This window comes from Dipodomys ordii, unplaced genomic scaffold, assembly GCF_000151885.1.
Source record: "Dipodomys ordii isolate 6190 unplaced genomic scaffold, Dord_2.0 Scaffold15, whole genome shotgun sequence".
Lineage (NCBI taxonomy): Eukaryota > Metazoa > Chordata > Mammalia > Rodentia > Heteromyidae > Dipodomys > Dipodomys ordii.
In genome coordinates, this window is record NW_012267231.1 from 2,385,106 (window position 1) to 2,404,428 (window position 19,323).

The following is a 19,323-nucleotide window of genomic DNA, read 5'->3' on the forward strand; positions in this document are numbered from 1 at the left end:
CGATGGTCTCTGAAGTGTTTCCTAATTTTAAAATCTTCTCTAAGTGAGGAGTCCAGAAAATGTCTTGGTGGAGACCCGTGCATCTGTCAGAGGACAGCAGCTGCCAAGCACAGATGAGCCACAACCATCCAGAACCGGGAGGCCCCCAGGGCGTGCGCCCTCCCAGCAGGACCGCCCCCTGCACGGCATGGCCCGCCCCTCACATCCTCATAACCTACCAGGGTACTCGCTGAGAATTACTTTATAGTGCCCCAAATCTGGAGACTGACGTGGGTAGGCTGCACGAAAGCATGTCTTACCTGTGAGAGAAGCGACTGCATGATGGAGCTCGCCAACTGAGAGTTCCTTCGAAGCACGTCACAGAAGCCCTAGGAGCGATCAGACTGCTTTATCCTGTGTAGCTGGGATGACAGGCACATACTGCCACGGCCAGCTTTCTTTTTCCCTTGAGAGGGAATCTCAAACTTCTTTTTGCCCCCTTGGGTAGCCTGAAACGATGATCCTCCTGATCTCAGCCTCCCATGTAGCTGGAATCACAGATCTGAACCACCACACCCAGCTAGCAGCTGAAATGGGATCTTGTGAACTTTTAACCTGGGCTGGCCTCAAATTGTGATCTGTCTAGGTACAACAGTTATTTGTATTTTCTGTAACGAGCCTGGAAAATCCACTTCAAGACACATTCTGCAGCGCAGTGATTTATTTCACAAAATCAAATGAAGCAAGCTATCACAGCTCTTCTCTGAGTAACGTCCACTTAGTCTCCTTGCTGGGCTGTTTCAAGATCTCCATTCCTACCACGGACCCTCTATGCTGATATACCCAGCATCCTCACACAGAGTCCTCCATGTTCCCACTCCCAATCCCAACAGCTGAGCTATGCACCAGCCACCAGCTAACTGAACTGGTCCGTCTGTGTGCTGCTACTGTGCCATCATTAAAACTGCATGACTTACAGAGAAGTGGAGCTGTGGCTCAAAGTGGTAGAACACTAGCCTTCAGCAAAAAGAGCTCAGGAACAGTGCCCAGGCACAATCAACAAAACAACCCTACATGATTTAATCAGACCTGCAAGCCAGATGTTTTATAAAAACGAAGGTGAGTGTTGTGGGAAGACCTGACAAAGGTAGGAATCTACATGGCTGCCGAGCTGGAGGTGAGAGACAAGGTGAAGAGAAACATTGAAAGGTTCTGAGCTGGGTCTGTATGTGACGTATCTCAAATGCCTTTATACTACTTTAGGGAAACAAAACTTTGAAAAGCAATAAATTACGTTTATGGCTTGTACGAGTTACACATGGGGGAAACTTAGTGTTATATTAAAAGACTGGGAAAGTTAACAGTCCACTTCAGTCTCTTAAACTGAACCAGCTATAGTTTAGAATTCAGACTCACTGTCACTGTCTACCAGTCAGGGCATAAGGCCTAGCACAAGAGCTTGTACCTTCATCTCAGCAAAGAAGGACCACACAAGGACCGAGGCGGGGGAAAGAGTTCCCCATCCCTCCGTGTGTGACTTACCTCATAGAGCATGAGGCGGACGTCGGCCTGTTGTCCTAAGCAGCGCCGCAAACTGTCCATGATCTCAAGGCAAAAAGTTTCATTGGCAACAGAATTGTAGCGGCTGTGGACATCCACACGAACCTGGAAGGAAGGGGAGTCAGTTGGGGTGTAACTTGCCAGCCTCTCCTTTAAGGAGTGAAGCCGACCTGTGCCCCTGGCGAGGTCAAGACACTTGCCCCACTTTCACTACGGCTTTCACTACGTAGAAACGCCGCACTGAGGCAGACAAGGATTTCACCAAAGAACCTAGCACCACACTTCCAGGAATCCCAGGGGGGTTTAGAGATGGACAGGGCCAAGAATGGATATCCTCTGTTCAATTTAAAATACAGGAGGGCAAGTGAGACCAACAATTCCCAGGCATCTAGAGAGGTGGCTGCTAGCACACCATGTCAAATCCTACTTCTACCCTTCACTGACCATGGCCTTGCACGGCCTCATTTAAAATGGGGATAATAAATAATATGCACAAATGGCTCCTGCTGCTCTTTTTTGTTTTTGTCAGTCATGGGGCTTGAACTCTGGGCTTGGGCGCTGTCCCTCAGCTCTTCAGCTCAAGGCAAGCGCTCTACCACTTGAGCCACAGCGCCACTTCTGGTTTTCGAGTGGTTTATTGGAGATAAGAGTCTCCCGGACTTTCCTGCCCCGGCTGGCTTTGAATCTCGATCCTCAGATCTCAGCCTCCTGAGTAGCTAGGATTACAGGCATGAGCCACCGGCGCTCGGCTCCTGCTGCTCTTAACATTTAATCGGTGTCCTATGTTGTAGACACACATTTTACAGTTATGCTAGAGCAATAAAAGATTCCCAATGGAACTATAAATGTCTGTAAATCATATCATTTAAATCAGAAAGACAATTTTATGGCCCCAAGGCCCAGATTATCAAACTATTGTAAAAATTTTATTTTCTCAGACTTGTAAGGTTTAATTGACATACATGTGGTAAAATAAGTTTTAGAATGGGTTATAAAATAGTATCTGGCCTCAGAAAATTACTGTGAGGATTAAATGATAGTAAATGTAACAATGAACCCCCAACACCACTATGTAACTAATGTAAGCCAATGAATAAAAAGATACAAAAAGATTAAATAGTACAAAGCACTGATGTAATGTTTAATACAGTGCTATCCAATAAAATGATATACATAAATGCAAGCCACATATGTAATTTTAAGTTTTCTAGTAGCCACATTTAAGATATAAAATGAGCCTAGTGGCAGTTACCTATGCCTGTAATCCTAACTACTCGGGAGGTTGAGATCTGAGGATCACAGTTTGAAGCTAGTCCAGGCAGAAAGTTCTACAGACTCTTAATTATCAGGCAAAATGCCACACTGGGAAGGAACATGGCTCAAGTGACAGAGCACCAGTCAAGACCAAAACATTTTACAGAGAGTATGAAGGTGTGAGTTCAAGTACCAGTACCCACATACACAAAAAACAAAATGAAGCAGGTGAAGTAGATAAGACTATCGACTTCACATATACAATATTGTCTCAAAATTATTACATTATGTATTACATAATAATTAACCTATTATCATAAAGTAATTCTTCAGGTAATTACGTTATTTCATACTGAATCTTCAAAATCAGTGTGAACAGCTCAATGGGTAGAAGTTGCTAGTGCGGCAGCCCCAGCGAGGCTGCCCCATCCAGCACACCGCAGTCTGCCACTGCTGACAGTTCATACTGTCATCAGGGAACACGGCTTCTTCGGGCTTGCTGCACCAGCACCCAACACTTCTATGGCTGTGGCTGGCGGGGCAGTGCTTACCTGGCTGGCGCCGATAGACTGGCTGCACTGCGAGGAGGCCAGGCTGCCCAAAACCTTAAAGTTCTTCAGCAGCAACAAAAACCCCGCCACTGCAGACTTCCGGGCATCAAGCTGGCTGGCTCAGAAAAGAGACATTGAATAGCACGGTACAGGCTAACGACGACACTGAGCTCAGACGACAGACTCGTTCTGCCATGGGCCTCTGTTGGAGCTTTGGAAAGCACTCATCTTGCCTAAGCCTCATCTGTTAGGGGGGACTGTGGTACTTTTCACCTCGCAGGGCCACTCTGCAGGCAGATGAGAAGTGGCACGCTACGTGTGGAGCGAGCAGGTGAGACTTGGCGATGGGGCTGTGAACATGTGCTGGCTGGGAACGCACGGGACCCTCCCGTGAGCAGGACACTACACACTGGTGCCACCTCAGGCCTGGACGTACCTGGCAAACATGGCTTTCCGAAGAACGAGGATGAGGGAGTCTCTCACTGCCATGCTGACTTTGAGAAGCGGCTGAGGAGGAAGCCCCGGGTAGAAGAAGAGCAGTTAACTCATTAGGGGTTAGACCAGCAGTCCATACAGTGCTGTCAACACCAAGACTCGGATGCGGCTTTACGCACGTCTCACTACTATGTTTTCTAGGAAGAATTAGCAGTACACACTGGGGCTAGCTGTCAAGGCCTTTGTAAATTCATCAAGGAATAACTTCATCAAGATGAGGAGAGTCAAGGAGAGAAGTGATGCTGAGGAGCCAGCTGGAATGCTCTCTAGCTCAGAGCTGTGGACCTTTTACAACCAAACTCTACATTTCTGACTCAAAGGAAAGAGGATTCTTTGGCTGGGAAGGTGGCTCAGTGGTAGAGCGCTTGCCCTGCATGCATGAGGCCCTGGGTTCGATTCCTCAGCACCACATAAGCAGGAAAAAAAAAAGCCGGAAGTGGTGCTGTGGCTCAAGTGGTAGCGTGCTAGCCTTGAGCTGAAGAGCTGAGGGACAGTGCCCAGGCCCAGAGTTCAGGCCCCACAACCAGACCCTCCCCCCCCAAAAAAAAGAAGATTCTTTTTTAGACTTATGCATCCACAAAAATGTATCAGACTTCCATCAGGCAGGTAAACCCCCGTTCTGGCAAGGAACTCAGGTGACAAGACTTACCTGCACTGCCTTAAGTAGTCCTTGGACCGTCTGCAGCGGCAGGAAGGACAGATAGTCAAATGTCTCTGTGACTTTAGAAGAACAATTCTGAAGAACTAAGGGTGCATACAGGATGATATCTGAGAGCAAATCTGAAAAATAATCTATAATCAGCTGCTTCACATGGCCATAGACATTTACACTAAAATAGAGAAAAAGATGGCAAAACCTTTTCCTTTTCTAAAATAACTCATGCATACCACAAGTTTCTACTGAAATATTTTTTCTAATGTAACCAAGGTCTGTTAGCATTTTTTGTAATATTTCGAGAATAAAAATTGCCTAAGAGAAAAAAGCCATTACACCGTCTAGGCTGTCTTAACATTTCTAAGCTAATTGGGGAGGGTGTGGGAGGCTAGTCCTACAGCTTCGACTCAGGACCTGGGCGCTGTCCCTGAGCTCTTTTGCTTAAAGCCAAAGCTCTACCACTTGAGCTATAGTTCCACTTACAGTTTTTTGGTGGTTAACTGGAAGTAAGAGTCTCATGAACTTTTTTGCCCTGGTTGGCTTTGAACTATGATCCTCAGATCTCAGGGTTGCTGAACATCTAGAATTACAGGTGTGAACCACTGGTGCCTGGCTCAAAGCTATTTTTTGTAATGCAAGCCTATAGTCCTATTAGGATATATAAAAGCAAAACATGGGCCTCTAAAAATTTTAATGTTTAGTTGAAAGTAAAAAAAAAATTCAGAAGAATTAAAAAGTAACAATATGAAATATCTAAGAAGAAACTGTTCTAGATTTAAGTCTAAGAGCTGACTGAAACTATAAAACTTCTAGTAGAAACACAGGAGAAAATCTTAATGATGTTCGATTGGGCAGTTTTATGTTTTTTTTTTAATATTTGACACAAAAAGTAGGAACTATTAAAAAAAGAAATTGATACATTAAAAACATTTTTAGTAAGTAGAGCTGTGGCTAAAGTGGTAGAACACAAGCCTTGAGCAAAACAGCTCAGGGATAGCACCCAGGCCCTGAGTTCAAGCCCCAGATTGAAAAAAAGCAACCAGGAGGCTCCTAGCCTCTGAGTGCACACCGCAGATCCTGACTGTGGCCCCATGCCTACAGGTTCAGCCAACCTCAGGGAGAAAATACACAAAGAAATGCACTTCGCAGTTAAGCTATGGTCATGTCTGCACCCAATACCAAAGACTTCCCCCTTCTTGTCATTCCTACACGGTACAGGGTAACAACTATTTAGTAACAGGCACCATAAGCAATTTAAAGATGGTGTAAGGTATGTGGAAGGTTTTATAGGTAAATACCAGCATTTCATAAAGGCCCAGGAGCAGCTGCGGGTTTGGCTAACAAAAGGGCGAGGGCATCCTGGACCCATCTCTTCACGGTCCCCACTAAGAACACCCTTTCTCTGCTGGCTACACTGGCTCCCCAAGTGGGACCTCTATGTCTTACTGGCCTCAGAATCAGAGGCTCTACAGGACACACGGCTGCTCCAAACCATCATGGCGTTAGAAACAAAGATTCCCAGGACTTCTTCCATCTTCTCAAAGTTCAGTACCTAAGAAATGACTGATGGGAGAGGAGGCTCTGGTAATGACTCTGTTGAAAACTTGCTCCAGAATTTCTTGTCTGATTACCTCGTGGACCTGAAGGGAACAGAAGAGGTAGCATATCGCTGGGGCCCCCCCAGTTCGAAGGGCATCAGTGCATGTCAGGCAGGATATCAGCTGCACAGGGTGAAAATCAACAGCGGAGTCACAGACATGTCAGAATACAGTGTGGGCCCCTTGAAACAAACGTCACAACTCTGCCCTCACTCTGTGCTTCAATGAGTCAATGGGCAAGTAAATGTCAGACTGACACAGATTACATGAAATGCTAGTGACACCAAGATCAGGCATCGAATAAGGAACACTCTGCTGAGGTAACCCATTACATTCAACATTCACCTTTCTGTTAGTACCCAGAACTTTTATTCTAAAATCATTTATAATGAAAGCCATTGACCTCACAGTTCTGGATAAAGTGCCCAATGTATATTAAATCACCTCCAAGAAGCGGAGGTGTGGCTCAAGTGTTAAAGAGTGCCAGCCTTCAGCTAAAAACAAGCCAAGGGAAAATGCCCTGAGTTCTAGCACACATAAAAACTACCTTCAAATGACTTTTCTGGCAGACACTACCGGTACACAGATACATTAAACAACTGATCACCAGGAAGGTGAGAGACAGGACTCAGATGTTTAGCATCATGACCTAGCTTTTTGTTTTCTTTGAAAGGAAATGAACTTTAGAGAAAGCTGTTTCAGAAACCAAGGTTCAAGTGGCAATTACAATTTGAAAATAAGCAAAAAACTATAACCCTCCCAATTTGGGTTCTTAAAAAACAAACAAAAAAATCAAACCCATAAGCATAATTCTCAAGTCTGATATCCTACAACCACCACAATTGGATTTCAGGGTGAGAGAAATGTAGCTCAAATAAGATGCTTGCCTAGCAGACTCATTAGCCCTGAGTTCAATCTCCAGCACCACACACACACACAAAATAACAGTTGTGTAAGCAAATTCCATTAAAACAAGCAATTTATTGCTCGGATGGTTCAGCTTTTTACAATTATTTTTCTTCTAGGTCCTGGGTTTTTAACTCTGGGTCTCACATTTGCTCAGCTTCTTTTACTGCTAGAGCTCTACCACTTGGGCCATGCTCCAGCCTCTGAGAGCTAATCATGACTGGACTGAGAAATACCCACAATAGTAAAGCGCACTTTTGAGTCTCTCTGGGAGGATGGCTCTAGAATGACTGGCATGTGGGACAGCAACTAGGGAAAAGACTGCCCTGGATGGGGGTGGCACCATCCACTAGGCTGGACAGAGGGCTAGATGGACCAAAAGGGAAAGAATGCAGAAGCCCGCTGCACAGGCTGCACACACTGGCACTCTCACTCTGCCTCTGTGAGGTGAGATCCTCACTGTGCTCTACCACCTGGAAAGACTGCCCACACTCAGCACTGAACCTCCAAGGCCATAAGCCAAAAGGAATCTTTCCTTCTCAGTAGTTTCTTAGGCATTTGTCACAGTGATGGACAGCTATCACACACTGATGGAGAAGAAAACCACGGAAAAACCAATCCCCAGGACCTGGCCAGGAAAAAGAGCAGCAAGTGAAGTGAGAAGTCTCCAGAAGAGAGAAATATTCCAAACCAGATGTGCAGTGTTCCACCACCACCCAAGCACTGCCATACTACCCTCACATTTCCTTACCCACCATGCTTGCCCAACCACCAGGCCAATGTCCCGCAACAACCAGAATCTCACCTTGAACGTCTCCAGCAGGATACTGGCACCCAGCTCACAGGCATGCTGGCTTGGTGTTTTAGAAAGACTGGAGCTGGTCTCAACAGCTTTTCCATCAACTAGCTTCTTTGGGCCACATGAATCCATTAAAATAAAACCAAGTTTTACCAGGCCCTGAGTCACATGATCCCAACTATGAACACTGTAAGAGACAGAAGCTTGCTTAAAGAAGAGGAACTTGTGTGAGGAACTGACCTTACCCCTTCACACCTACAAGAATAACCCATGCCATAGTTCGTCGCTATCTCCAAGTCATAATGGCAGATCATGTTACACAGATACACCTGATGCTGGGGCCACATACCTGTAATCTTAGCTACTTGGGGAGGCCTCCCAAGTAAGGAGGATGGTGATGTGAGGCCAGTCTGGGTTTGTTAGACTCATTCTCAACCTAGCTGGGTGTGCCTGTCATCCCAGGAGCAGGCAGCTGGGATTGAGAGACTCAAAGTTCCAAGCCTTTAAGTAAAGTCCATGAAATCCCACCTTAAAAGAAGAGGCTGAGTGTGGTAGTATAATGCCTTTAGTAGCACCTATAACAGGAGGCCAAAAACAGAAGAAAAAAAGTCTCCCAGATGTTTCTGCCCAGGCTGTTTTCGAGCCCAAATCCACTGATCTCAGTCTCTTGTGTAGCTGGGATTACATGTGTGAGTCACTAGTGTTGAGCCCATATTGTATTTTCAAATGAAGGATCCCTTACACACTCTTGGGTCTCCTTTAATAACGCACCTATTCTTTACCACTTCCAAGATCATAGTTGAAATGCAAGTTCTTTGAGGAGCAAGGTTCTGAAGGAATTTTGAACTTTGGAGGAGCTGTAGATCCTTAAAGTTTCTCATGATCAAAGTCTTTAAAAGATCAAACACCTAATGAAAACCAAAGAAACAAGAAAATGAAGGAAAACTTATGCCTTGTGCTCCAAATCTTGACCCTGCTGCCATGAGTCGCCACCCACTAGCTAGAGACGACACAAAAAAATCATGACTTTCAGGGGGAATGTAGGAACTGAAAGCAGGCTTTCCTCAGCGAGAAAAGGGCTATTAGCCATACCAGGCATGATGGCTCATGCCTTATAATCCCAGCTCCCTGGAAAAGGCAAGCAGGTGGACCACAAGTCAAGGACAACCTTGGCAATGTAATAAGACTGCCCCTCAGAATTAAAAAGCAAAAAGGAGCGGAGTATGGCTCAAGAGTAGAATGCTTGCCTAGCAGCTGTGAGGCCATGGGCTCAATCTGTAGTATTAGGAGGAAAAGAATCACCAGTAATCTGGAATGCACATGGGGCGGGGGGATTTACATTTGCATTCTTTCAAGTTACCTATGCTCTGTAATTTCAATTCAACCTGGAACAATTTCTTAGAAAGCTCCAACACGATAAAACCGCAGCTGAGTCTCAACTGTCTCTCCTGCTGTTCTGGGCCCCAGAGCACGCTCCCGACTTATCCCCCGAGCCTTCTGGCTAATGGCACACAGGAAATGAAGATGCAAACCCAGTTTCTGAAGAAATCATCCAGTGGGCTGAGAACAGTGAGCTATGTGTTCTCGGCACCAGAAGGTCAGGATGAGATTGTCTAGAAAGTTGAGGGTGGGGTCTGGTGACGCAGCTCTGGAGGCCGAGGCCCGCTCCAGCTACATGGCAAGACTGCCTAAACCTAACAACATGGCAAAGTCCTGAACCCCAAACAAAACAAACCTCAACGGGTTCTGATACTAGCTTTGTTTTTGGTCCTGAGGCTTGAATGTGGGACCTAGGTGCGATCTGTCCCTGAGGTTTCTTTTGCTTGAGGCTGATGCTCTACCACTTGAGCCACTGCTCTGCTTCTAGCTTTTTGGTGGTTAACTAGCAGTAATGTTTCATAAATTTTCCTCCTGCCCAAGCTGGCTTTGAAGCTAGATCCTTGATCTCAGCCTCTCGAGTAGCTTACAGGCATGAGCAGCCAGCGTGCGGCAGGTTTTTATGCTCTTTCCCTTTTTCTTACCAACTGTGGAAGGAGCCAAGCTGTCAGAGAACATTACCTGTTCCTCAAAGCGCTGTATTCCTGTTACAGAGAGAAGAAGAGCCACACTGAAAGGACACAAGTATTTACTGGGATCTCCTTGCTGTCCTGCCTAGAACAGAGAAACCAAAGGGGAGTTACTGCTTACACATAGCTTACTTCAAAACTGGTCCCAGACTCATCTGATCAGAAACCTAAATGTAGAAACTCAAACTATAAAACTTTTAGCAGAAAATACACCCAAAAATATCTTTAAGCCTAAGTGTGGGTTTCTTAGTTATAATGACTTATAAAAAAAATGAACAGAAGATGTGAACAGACATTTCATCAAAAATATTAGGAGAGCTAATAAATATATGAAAAGACACTCTAATGCTGGACAAGGGTATCTCTAGGTGAGGAACACTGCCAGTCATTACCTTTGCTTGTTTCAGAAGTTCTCTGCCTAGCTCAGAGTCCAACTTGATGGCAAACACAATGTGGAGGATAATGGTGCCTTCCACGTGGCGAAGCTCACCTGACGGCACGGTAACAAGATCCAGCAGCCTGCCGGAGTCAAGGAGAAGCTGCAGTTATCCAAGTGGAGGTGTTTGCTGACCAACAAATAGACGCAAGCTCAACTTGCACTGATATACAATAGGAGCTGCCTCACTCTGCTCCTTTTACAACAAAACTCGTTGAAAGAACTCCAATAGCCATTGTTTCTGCTGCTTTTATTCTTTGCTGAGTCCAACCTAAGTCAACCTGGCTTCATCCCTTCCTATTCTAACCTCCCAATGCTGGACTAGTCTTGCAAGGTGATGAATGATCTCAGGCTGCCTAACCATTAGTAGGGAGGGGAGAGGGGGGAAAAGGAAAAGAGAGGAGGGAGGGGAGAAAGGAAAGGGGAGGGGAAAGCTACAGAAGTTCTACACTGGAGTGAATGAGTGGGTGGAAGGGAAGATGCCAATAAGTGGCTAAAACACAGTAAGAAGAACCTACAAGCCATTTTTGGCACCTGAGCCCTGACACTCACTCATCACCACTTTGATCCTCACTGTGCTGCTTATCCAGATCGCGGAAGAACGACACGATTCCTTCTAGAACAGTCTTTCTGCTTCCCTGGAGAAAAACCAAAATAGGTAAGCACTCTCAATTAAAGGCAAAACAACAGTGAGTCCAGTACTTTTCAACAAAAAGAATTATCAGGAATGGATTTAATAAGCTACAATGGGGGAGTCACAACATGTAAAACGCTTTCATCATGGTTTGAAATACTCAGTCCTGGACTTGAAGGGGCCTCTAGTTCACCCTTTGTGAGATCGAGAAAATATGCTATGAGGGAGAACCAGGAGAAGTATAAACAGGTTGACTGTAACAGGTGAACTGCTAACACAAGACCCTATTTGAACTATAACCCATGAGCAAAAAGGGTTACAGGTGTGGAGGAGGGAAGGGACAAAACTGAATGTCTGTAACTAGTCAGTCATCCCACAGAAATGAAGGATTAATTTATCATTTGTACCTTCGAGGAGAGAACTAGAAGCTGATAGACCAAAGGTGGTATTTCTTGAAGATTCAACATGGACAGCATCTTCAACACTTTGTCCACCACAAACTCTACCTCTTCCGCAGTCAGAGGGATGTCCCTGTGGGGCACAGTTCTAAAGTCCATCCAGGGCCCAATGGCCTTGGCTTACGAGATCTGATGCAGGGTTTTACAACAGTTAAAATTATATCAAACATTTTTTAGGAAATATAATTTGTGAGTAGGAAATAAAGTAGGTATTGGACTATTTTGTCTGTTCTTTTTCTTGTATGAAAAAAATCTTTAAGAAATCAAAAATCTTTGAACTTTACAACTTTGGTGGGGGGAGGATCAAGGAGGGGGAGGGAGTATGGGGAGGGGAAACAAAGAGGAGGCAACAATGCTGGATAAGAAATGTACTTGTGGGGGGCTGGGAAGGTGGCTCAGTGGTAGAGCTCTTGCCTTGCATGCCTGAGGCCCTGGGTTTGATTCCTCAGCACCACATAAGCAAAAAGAAAAAAGCCGGAAGTGGTGCTGTGGCTCAAGTGGTAGAGCGCTATCCTTGAGCTGAAGAGCTGAGGGACAGCGCCCAGGCCCAGAGTTCAGGCCCACGACCGGACCCCCCCCCAAAAAAAGAAATGTACTTGTGGGGCTGGGAAGGTGGCTCAGTGGTAGAGCTCTTGCCTTACATGCATGAGGCCCTGGGTTCAATTCCTCAGCACGACATAAGCAAAAAGAAAAAAGCCGGAAGTGGCGCTGTGGCTCAAATGGTAGAGCACTAGCCTTGAGCAAAAAAAAAAAAAAGTACTTGTCTTGCCCATGTAATTCTAACTCCTCTGTACGGTATTCTCACAGTAAAAAAAAAAATCTTGGGGGGAGAGGGGAGGCTGGGAAGGGATGTGAAGGGTAAACAAAAGGAGGAGGCTGCAATGCTTGGTAAGAAATGTACGCATTATCCTGCCCATGTAATTGTAACCTCTCTGTACAGTATCTTCACAAAAAAAAAAAAAAAAAAAAAAGAAACCACTGGTAGCTCAGGCCTATAATCTTAGCTACTCAAAAGGCTGAGATTGGAGTACTAAGGTTTAAAGCCAGCCCAGGTAGGAAAGTCTGTGAGACTCTCATCACGTTTAAAATTAACCACCCAGGGCTGGGAAGGTGGTTCAGTGGTATAGTGCTTGCCTTGCATGCATGAGGTCCTGGGTTCAGATTCCTCAGTACCACATAAGCAGAAAAGGCTAGAAGTAGCTCTGTGGCTCAAGTGGTAGAGGGGCTAGCCTTGAGCTGAAGAGCTGAGGGACAGCGCCCAGGCCGAGTTCAGGCCTCAAGCCAGGAAAAAAAAAAAAAATTAACTACCCAAAAGCTGGAAGTGGATAGTTCCCTGACCCTGAGTTCAAGCTCCAGTGCCTTGTGTGTGCGTGTACACATACATATACAAACAATGACCTAAGAAAAATGATCTTGGAAACGGGAAGGAACTCCCGAAGAGAAAAGATATCTAAATGTGCTGTTTTAGTGTCTAGAAGGAAGGTTCCTAAAACAAGCTGGAAGAGAAACGGAGAACAAGGCTTACTTGAACATTGAGGTGAGCTGGATTACATACTGTTGATCCCATCTGGTTAAAGACAAATAGGAGAAAATGGGTTTATTTCATTTTAATTTGTTTATAGGCAAGTTCATAAACCCAGTAAGGAGGGGAAAAAAATGAGTAGTTTCAAATTTGGTTTTGCAGAACTAAGCAACAAATAAAACATACACCACTTAAAATAACAAACAAGATAAAACAAATGCCATTTAAAAATAACAATCAGAACACAGGTGTTGGTATCTCAGGTTTGTTATCCTAGCTACACAGGAGGCTGAGACCTGAGGATCTCCATTCAAAACCAGCCCAGGCAGGAAAGTCCGTGAGACTCTTTATCTCTAATTAAGCACCAATAAAGCTGGAAGTAAAGCTGTGGATCAAGTGGTAGGGTGCTAGCCTTGAGAAAAAACAGTTCAGACAGCATCCAGACCCTGAATTCAAGCCCCAATGCTGGGCTTCCAACTCTGGGCCTGGGCACTGTCCCTCAACTCTTCAGCTCAAGGCAAGCACTCTACCACTTAAGTCACAGCGCCACTTCCAGCTTTTTCTGCTTGGTGCTGAGGAATGGAACCCAGGGCCTCACGCATGCAAGGCCAAGCACTCTATCACTGAGCCAACTTCCCAGCCCTCCTTATCAATTTTTAAAATGCACATAAGAGACACTCACAATTACTATTTGTTATTAAATATATCACATCTGTATATTTGTAAGTTTATTTAGACATATAAAGAACTCTGTCACAGCACTTTAAAGTCCGTCATGGGGCTTGAACTGAGGGCTTTAGGCAGTTGTCCCTGAGATCTTTCGTTCAAGACTAGCATTCTACCACTTTAAGCTACAGATCGACTTCCAGTTTCCTGGTGGTTTATTGAAATAAGAGTCTCATGGACTTTCCTGCCCAGGCTGGCTTTGAACCACAATCCTCAGATCTCATGAGGCTTCCTGAGTAGCTAGAATTATAGGCATGAGCTACCAGCACTGGCTGCAGTGCTTTTTAAGAGTAAACTGTTAGGGGGCTGGGAAGGTGGCTCAGTGGTAGAGCGCTTGCCTTGCATGCCTGAGGCTCTGGGTTCGATTCCTTAGCACTACATAAGCAAAAAGAAAAAAGCCAGAAGTGGCGCTGTGGCTCAAGTGGTAAAGCGCTAGCCTTGAGCTGAAGAGCTGAGGGACAGCGCCCAGGCCTAGAGTTTAGGCTCCAAGACCGGACCCCCCCCAAAAAAAGAGTAAACTGTTAGAACAAAGGATAGTTGGTACATACCTGCAGTCCCAGAACTTGAGAGGCTCAGGTTACAGAGCCAAGACTGTCTCAGAAAGAATGAACAGGAGAGGGGAGTAATAGGAGGAAGGGAGTAGGAAGTGGCAGGAGGACATATGCCTATCCTAAGAACCTTAGGACACCAAACCATGATTAGTGGACTACACTGTTACAGTAAGGTTGTCAAAAAGGCTTATAAAAGAATGCAGTGAATCATCATTCTTGAAAATTCACTGCAGCATAAATGGGTTTTATAAATAACAAAAAATGGAATACAAATGTTGCAAGTACAAATCCTAGAAATAAATGCTAGTTCTTCTGTCCCGAGAAAGTTGTACCCCAAATGGAGAGACTCACCTGCCAGAACAGAGAGTGTTAATCAACTGCTTCTTACATTCTTCCCCACTCAATTCGCCTGGAAATGCAAACCACACAGAAAATTCAGTCTGCTCACGCTTTTTCATGAGAAAAAGCCACTAAATATGGGAAGAAAACTACCTGTCCCGTGAGTCAGATTTTCCTTTTTGGTAGACAATGCCACCAAAATGATAGGCAACAACTCCAAGGACTTTCCATTCACTAGACTGCCGTCTTTGATCATGCCAACATACTCATTGGCTAATTCAACCAGTAATGGTCCTGGAAAATGGTGCGCCTAAAAGTTCATGAAATAAAAGAAAATCAGAAGCAGTCATCCGATGTTTAAAAATCATGTTTAGCGGAAATAACAGGATTGATGCTGAGGCTCAGAACTGGCCCTAGGAGGAATACATGGGGAACAGGCTGTCACATTACAGTCATTACCATATATGACTTCAACCTTCTCCATCAGTTCTTCAAGGCTTATACCCATTCTTCTGTTCTTTTTTGTATTTTTTTGGTTAGTCCTAGGGCTTGAACATGGGATGCTGTTCCTGAGCTCTTTTGCTCAAGGCTAGCACTCTAGCTCTTTGAGCCATACTTCTACTTCCAGTTTTTGAATGGTTCACTGGAGGTAAATGTCTCATGGGGATTCTTCCTGCCTGGGCTGGCTTCCAACCACGATCCATAGATCTCAGCCTTCTCAGTAGCTAGGATTATAGGCCTGAGCCCACTGGTTCCTGGCTCGCTCTTCTGTTCTTTAACAACAGCTCTTATTCATATGTGTAAGTATTTAGGGTGCTGGCAGCTCAAGCCTATAATCCAAGCTACACAGCAGGCTGAGATCTGAGGGTTGTGGTTGAAAAGCCCAGGCAGAAAAGTCTGTGAGATTCTTATCTCCAATTAACCACCAGAAAACCAGAAGTGGTGCTGTGGCTCAAAGTGGTAGAACACTAGTTTTGAGCAGAAAAAAACTTCAGGGACAGTGTCCAGGCCCTGAGCTCAAGACCCATAACAAACAACAAAAAATGTTTGGCTGGGAAGGTGGCTCAGTGGTAGAGTGCTTGCCTTGCATGCATGAGGCCCTGGGTTCGATTCCTTAGTACCATATAAGCAGAAAAATAAAAAGCCAGAAATGGCGCTGTGGCTCAAGTGTTAAGGTGCTAGCCTTGAGGTGAGGAGCTGAGGAACAGCGCCCAGGCCCAGAGTTCAGGCCCACAACCTGACCCAAAACAAACAAACAAACAAAAAATGTTTGGCACTTACTTTTCCTTCTCTCAACAAATAACCAACCCCCAATCTACCGCAAAACAAATTAAGTTTAGTCTTGCATTATTACCTCCAGCATTAGGGATCCTATGAGCTCAGATGCTACTTGTTTCGGTAAATCTCCTGATTCGACCAACTGGATACAGTAAGTATAAATCTTCCGTCTCCTAAGGGCGCCATCCTCCTCAGAGCAGGGAGAGCCTTGTTTTAAACAGACAGTACAGAACAGAATAAAGAAAAAAGAAGTCTTACGAGGCTGAAGGATAGTCAGAAAAGCCAAACATTTATAGTTGAATAGAGAAACTGAATTCTTCTCAAGTGGTAGAGTGCTCACCTTGAGTTGAGGAGCTGAGGGACAGCGCCCAGGCCCAAAGTTCAAGACTAACAACAAACAAAGCTACATAAAGAAACTGAATTCTTAAGGGACCGATTACTGATGCTTAAGAGCAGCAATATAGAAGGGGCTTTGAAAAAAGAGTGTCATTTAGCCAAATAGAAGACCAAAGCATCATCAGGCTCTGCTTGCTCATTTATTTTGGTAATTAGACAGCACAGAAGAAAAACCTCATACTATATCTTTTATTTGGGGAGAGTGGAATTCAGTGACCCAAAGTAAATGTCTTTAACATACTTTATTTCAAAACACCATCATCCAACTCCCCCCCCAGCCCACCCAGTGCTATCCACAGAGCAATAAGGATGTATTTCTCTTTAATAAAAGGTAAAAACTCTGGCAAAGACAACTAAAATCAACTTGTTCAGACCTCTGGAAGTTAGCCACAGACTTCCAACAAGCTGGAGAGTATCTACTGAAGAAAACTGCTGAATCCATATTAACACATTTATCCTAATTCCATCCCTGGCCTAGTAATCCTGAAAAATGCTAAGGCACTACATATTACATGACGGTACCTATCATGTTCATAGAATGGAATACTCCAAGACCAATCTTTTCAATCTCATACAGAGTCCACACCACCGCCTCTCCCCCCACCCCCCACAGGAAGCGATGTTTTGCTTTTTTTTTTGCTGATCGTAGGGTGTGACCTCAGGGACTGGACACTGTCCCTGACTTTTTTTGTTGCTGTTGGTCATGGGGCTAGAACTCTGGGTCTGGGTGCTGTCCCTCAGTTCTCCAGCTCAAGATGAGTACTCTACCACTTAAGCCACTTCCAGTTTTCTGGTGATTAACTGGAGGTAAGGGTCTCACAGACTTTCCTGCCAAGGCTGGCTTTGAAGCATGATCCTCAGATCTCAGCCTCTTGAGTAGCTAGGATTACAAGCATGAGCCACTGGCACCTAGCATCCCTGAACTTTTGTGCTTGAGACTAGCTCTAGTCTAGTGCTCTAACACTTGAGCTACTGCTCCACTTCCAGCTTTATGAAGGCAGTTAATTGGAGATAAGAGAGTGCACCACCAGCACTGTGCTGATGAGCTTATCTTAAAAAAATACATGGAAACATTAAAGACCACCATACACAAACAATCCTGAAAGATGCCATTTTGTACCACAAAGCTATAGGTGACTATGGACTGGACGTAGGGACAGACAGACAGACAAAAGGACAGAACTGAGAGCCCAGGAATAAACCTTCCTGTTCACACACAAGTGATTTTTCTCTTTTTTTGTTGGCCGTAGGGCTTGAGCTTAGGGTGCTATCCCTGAGCTCATTTGCTCAAGGCTAGCATTCTACCACTTAAGCCACAGTGCCACTTCTGGTTTTCTGGTGGTTAATTAGAGATGAGTCTCACAGACTTTCATGCCTGGGCTGGTTTGAGGCGTGATCCTCAGATCTCAGCCTCCTGAGTAGCTAGGATGACAGGGTGTGAACCACTAGCACCTGGCTAGCTACTGATTTTTCTAAGATGTCAAGTGGGGAGAAGAAAGAAGTTTGTCTACTTTTTTTCCATCAGTTATCTGACCAAGTCCAAAACAAGAGATACACTAAGTGGGGCGTGACAGGACTACTCACTCATAATAGAATCCTAGGACTCAGGGAGGCAGGAAGACTACAAATTTAAGGCCAGCCTGGGCTATGTAATAGACCCTGTGTCTGAAGAGCAAACAGAACACTCTGAGAACACAGGTCTCAATCTTCACGGTCTTCCATGAGGCCTCTGCATATAAGGCACTCACAATATTCCACCTCCTTCAATCCCAGAGCTTCCCAGCCCAAAGACAAACAGATGATGTGCTGAACAAGTCCGCTCTCTTCCTCACAGGTTTTAGGAAAAGCACCTCCCTTACAGCCTCCACAATGGAAAAGATCCTCTCAAGGAGCCATGCCAACTCTTTTCAGTAAGATACTCAAAAATCTCTTAAGAGTTTTTTAAATGTTTAATATTAAATATAAGGCGACTGCTTCTTCAGTTGGTTGTGTAGAATTCCCCCAAACAAAACAATGTTCCTATGGGACTTCAAATACTAAGAAAAGCAGCACATGCCAAAAGCACCCAAACCAACACACCAAAGAAAAACTGTTACCTTTGAAGATGGCTCTCACCAGGGCTCCAGCAGCTTTGCCTGTCACTGCTTGATTCTGAAGGAGATTAGTCAACTGCAATCAGAGAAGCAAACACTGTACGGCTTTGCTCACAGTTCCTTTAACTGATCAACCTAAACACTTAAAAGGAGAAAGCAGCAGGGTGCTGGAGGCTCTTGCCGGTAATACTTAGCTACTTAAGAGGATGAGATCTGAGGATTGAGGTTCAGAGCTAGACCAGGCTTTAAAATCTGTGACACTTATCTCTAATTAGCTACCCAAAAACACCAGAAGTGGAGCTGTGGCTCAAGCAGCACCAAAAGATCATGTACAACCTTTTAAGCCCTGATTTCAAACCCTCGGTCAAAAACAAATATCACAAACAAATACTTTTTTTTTTTCTTTTCTGTCAGTCATGGGGCTTGAAGTCAGGGCCTGGGCAGGTCCCTGAGCTCTTTTGCTCAAGCCTAGCACTCTACCACTTTGCATCACAGTGCCACTTCATGTTTTCTGACAGTTAATTAGAGATAAAGATCTCATAGACTTTCCTACCTGGGCTGGCTTTGAACTGGAGGAGGACTGGTGAAGAGAGGTAGCAGCAGAGACACGCAGGGGCCCTACACGTCCCGGCTTGTCAATCATGTTCCTCTTCTGCAGACTACGTACTCACCTCATCCTCTCTCAGGGTTTTAAGAAACTCCTGCAGTTTATCTGCTGTTTTACTGGTTGCCAGAGATAAAATTTTCTGGTCCATGGTTGCTCATATCAGGGAACTAGAAGAAGAAGAAAAAAATACGTCAGGGATGAATAAAGCTTTCCAAGTAATTACAAGCTTTGCTGCTCCCCTCTTGGCTATCCGAGTACTTCACACTTGATACAAAAAGTTCACTTTGTTCTGACTCCTTACACACAGCCCGGACCAGCCGTGATTAAAAAAACGAAACCGAACAGGCGCACGAGGGAGCTGTGGGATTCAGAGATGAGCAGGCTTCCCCTAGGTCAGAAGGCTGATGGGCAACCGCACTG

The 19,323-nt window shown here is 44.9% G+C and overlaps 1 protein-coding gene across 1 annotated transcript in view; it reads right to left on the reverse strand.

The window, feature by feature from the left end:
• Positions 1-19,323, reverse strand: part of Fanci (Fanconi anemia, complementation group I) — a 32,505-nt gene that overhangs the window by 12,869 nt on the left and 313 nt on the right. The window contains exons 2-19 of the mRNA XM_013012108.1: positions 18,968-19,070; positions 18,300-18,372; positions 15,884-16,014; positions 14,683-14,839; positions 14,542-14,599; positions 12,917-12,958; positions 11,341-11,464; positions 10,852-10,937; positions 10,256-10,382; positions 9,856-9,948; positions 8,569-8,705; positions 7,804-7,984; positions 6,047-6,134; positions 4,489-4,619; positions 3,781-3,851; positions 3,345-3,459; positions 1,522-1,644; positions 300-368 (exon numbers count right to left, since the gene is read on the reverse strand). Of these exons, the coding sequence (XP_012867562.1) occupies positions 300-368; positions 1,522-1,644; positions 3,345-3,459; positions 3,781-3,851; positions 4,489-4,619; positions 6,047-6,134; positions 7,804-7,984; positions 8,569-8,705; positions 9,856-9,948; positions 10,256-10,382; positions 10,852-10,937; positions 11,341-11,464; positions 12,917-12,958; positions 14,542-14,599; positions 14,683-14,839; positions 15,884-16,014; positions 18,300-18,372; positions 18,968-19,051 (1,890 nt within the window). The 5' untranslated portion in view covers positions 19,052-19,070. The remainder of the gene's footprint in view (positions 1-299; positions 369-1,521; positions 1,645-3,344; positions 3,460-3,780; positions 3,852-4,488; positions 4,620-6,046; positions 6,135-7,803; positions 7,985-8,568; positions 8,706-9,855; positions 9,949-10,255; positions 10,383-10,851; positions 10,938-11,340; positions 11,465-12,916; positions 12,959-14,541; positions 14,600-14,682; positions 14,840-15,883; positions 16,015-18,299; positions 18,373-18,967; positions 19,071-19,323) is intronic.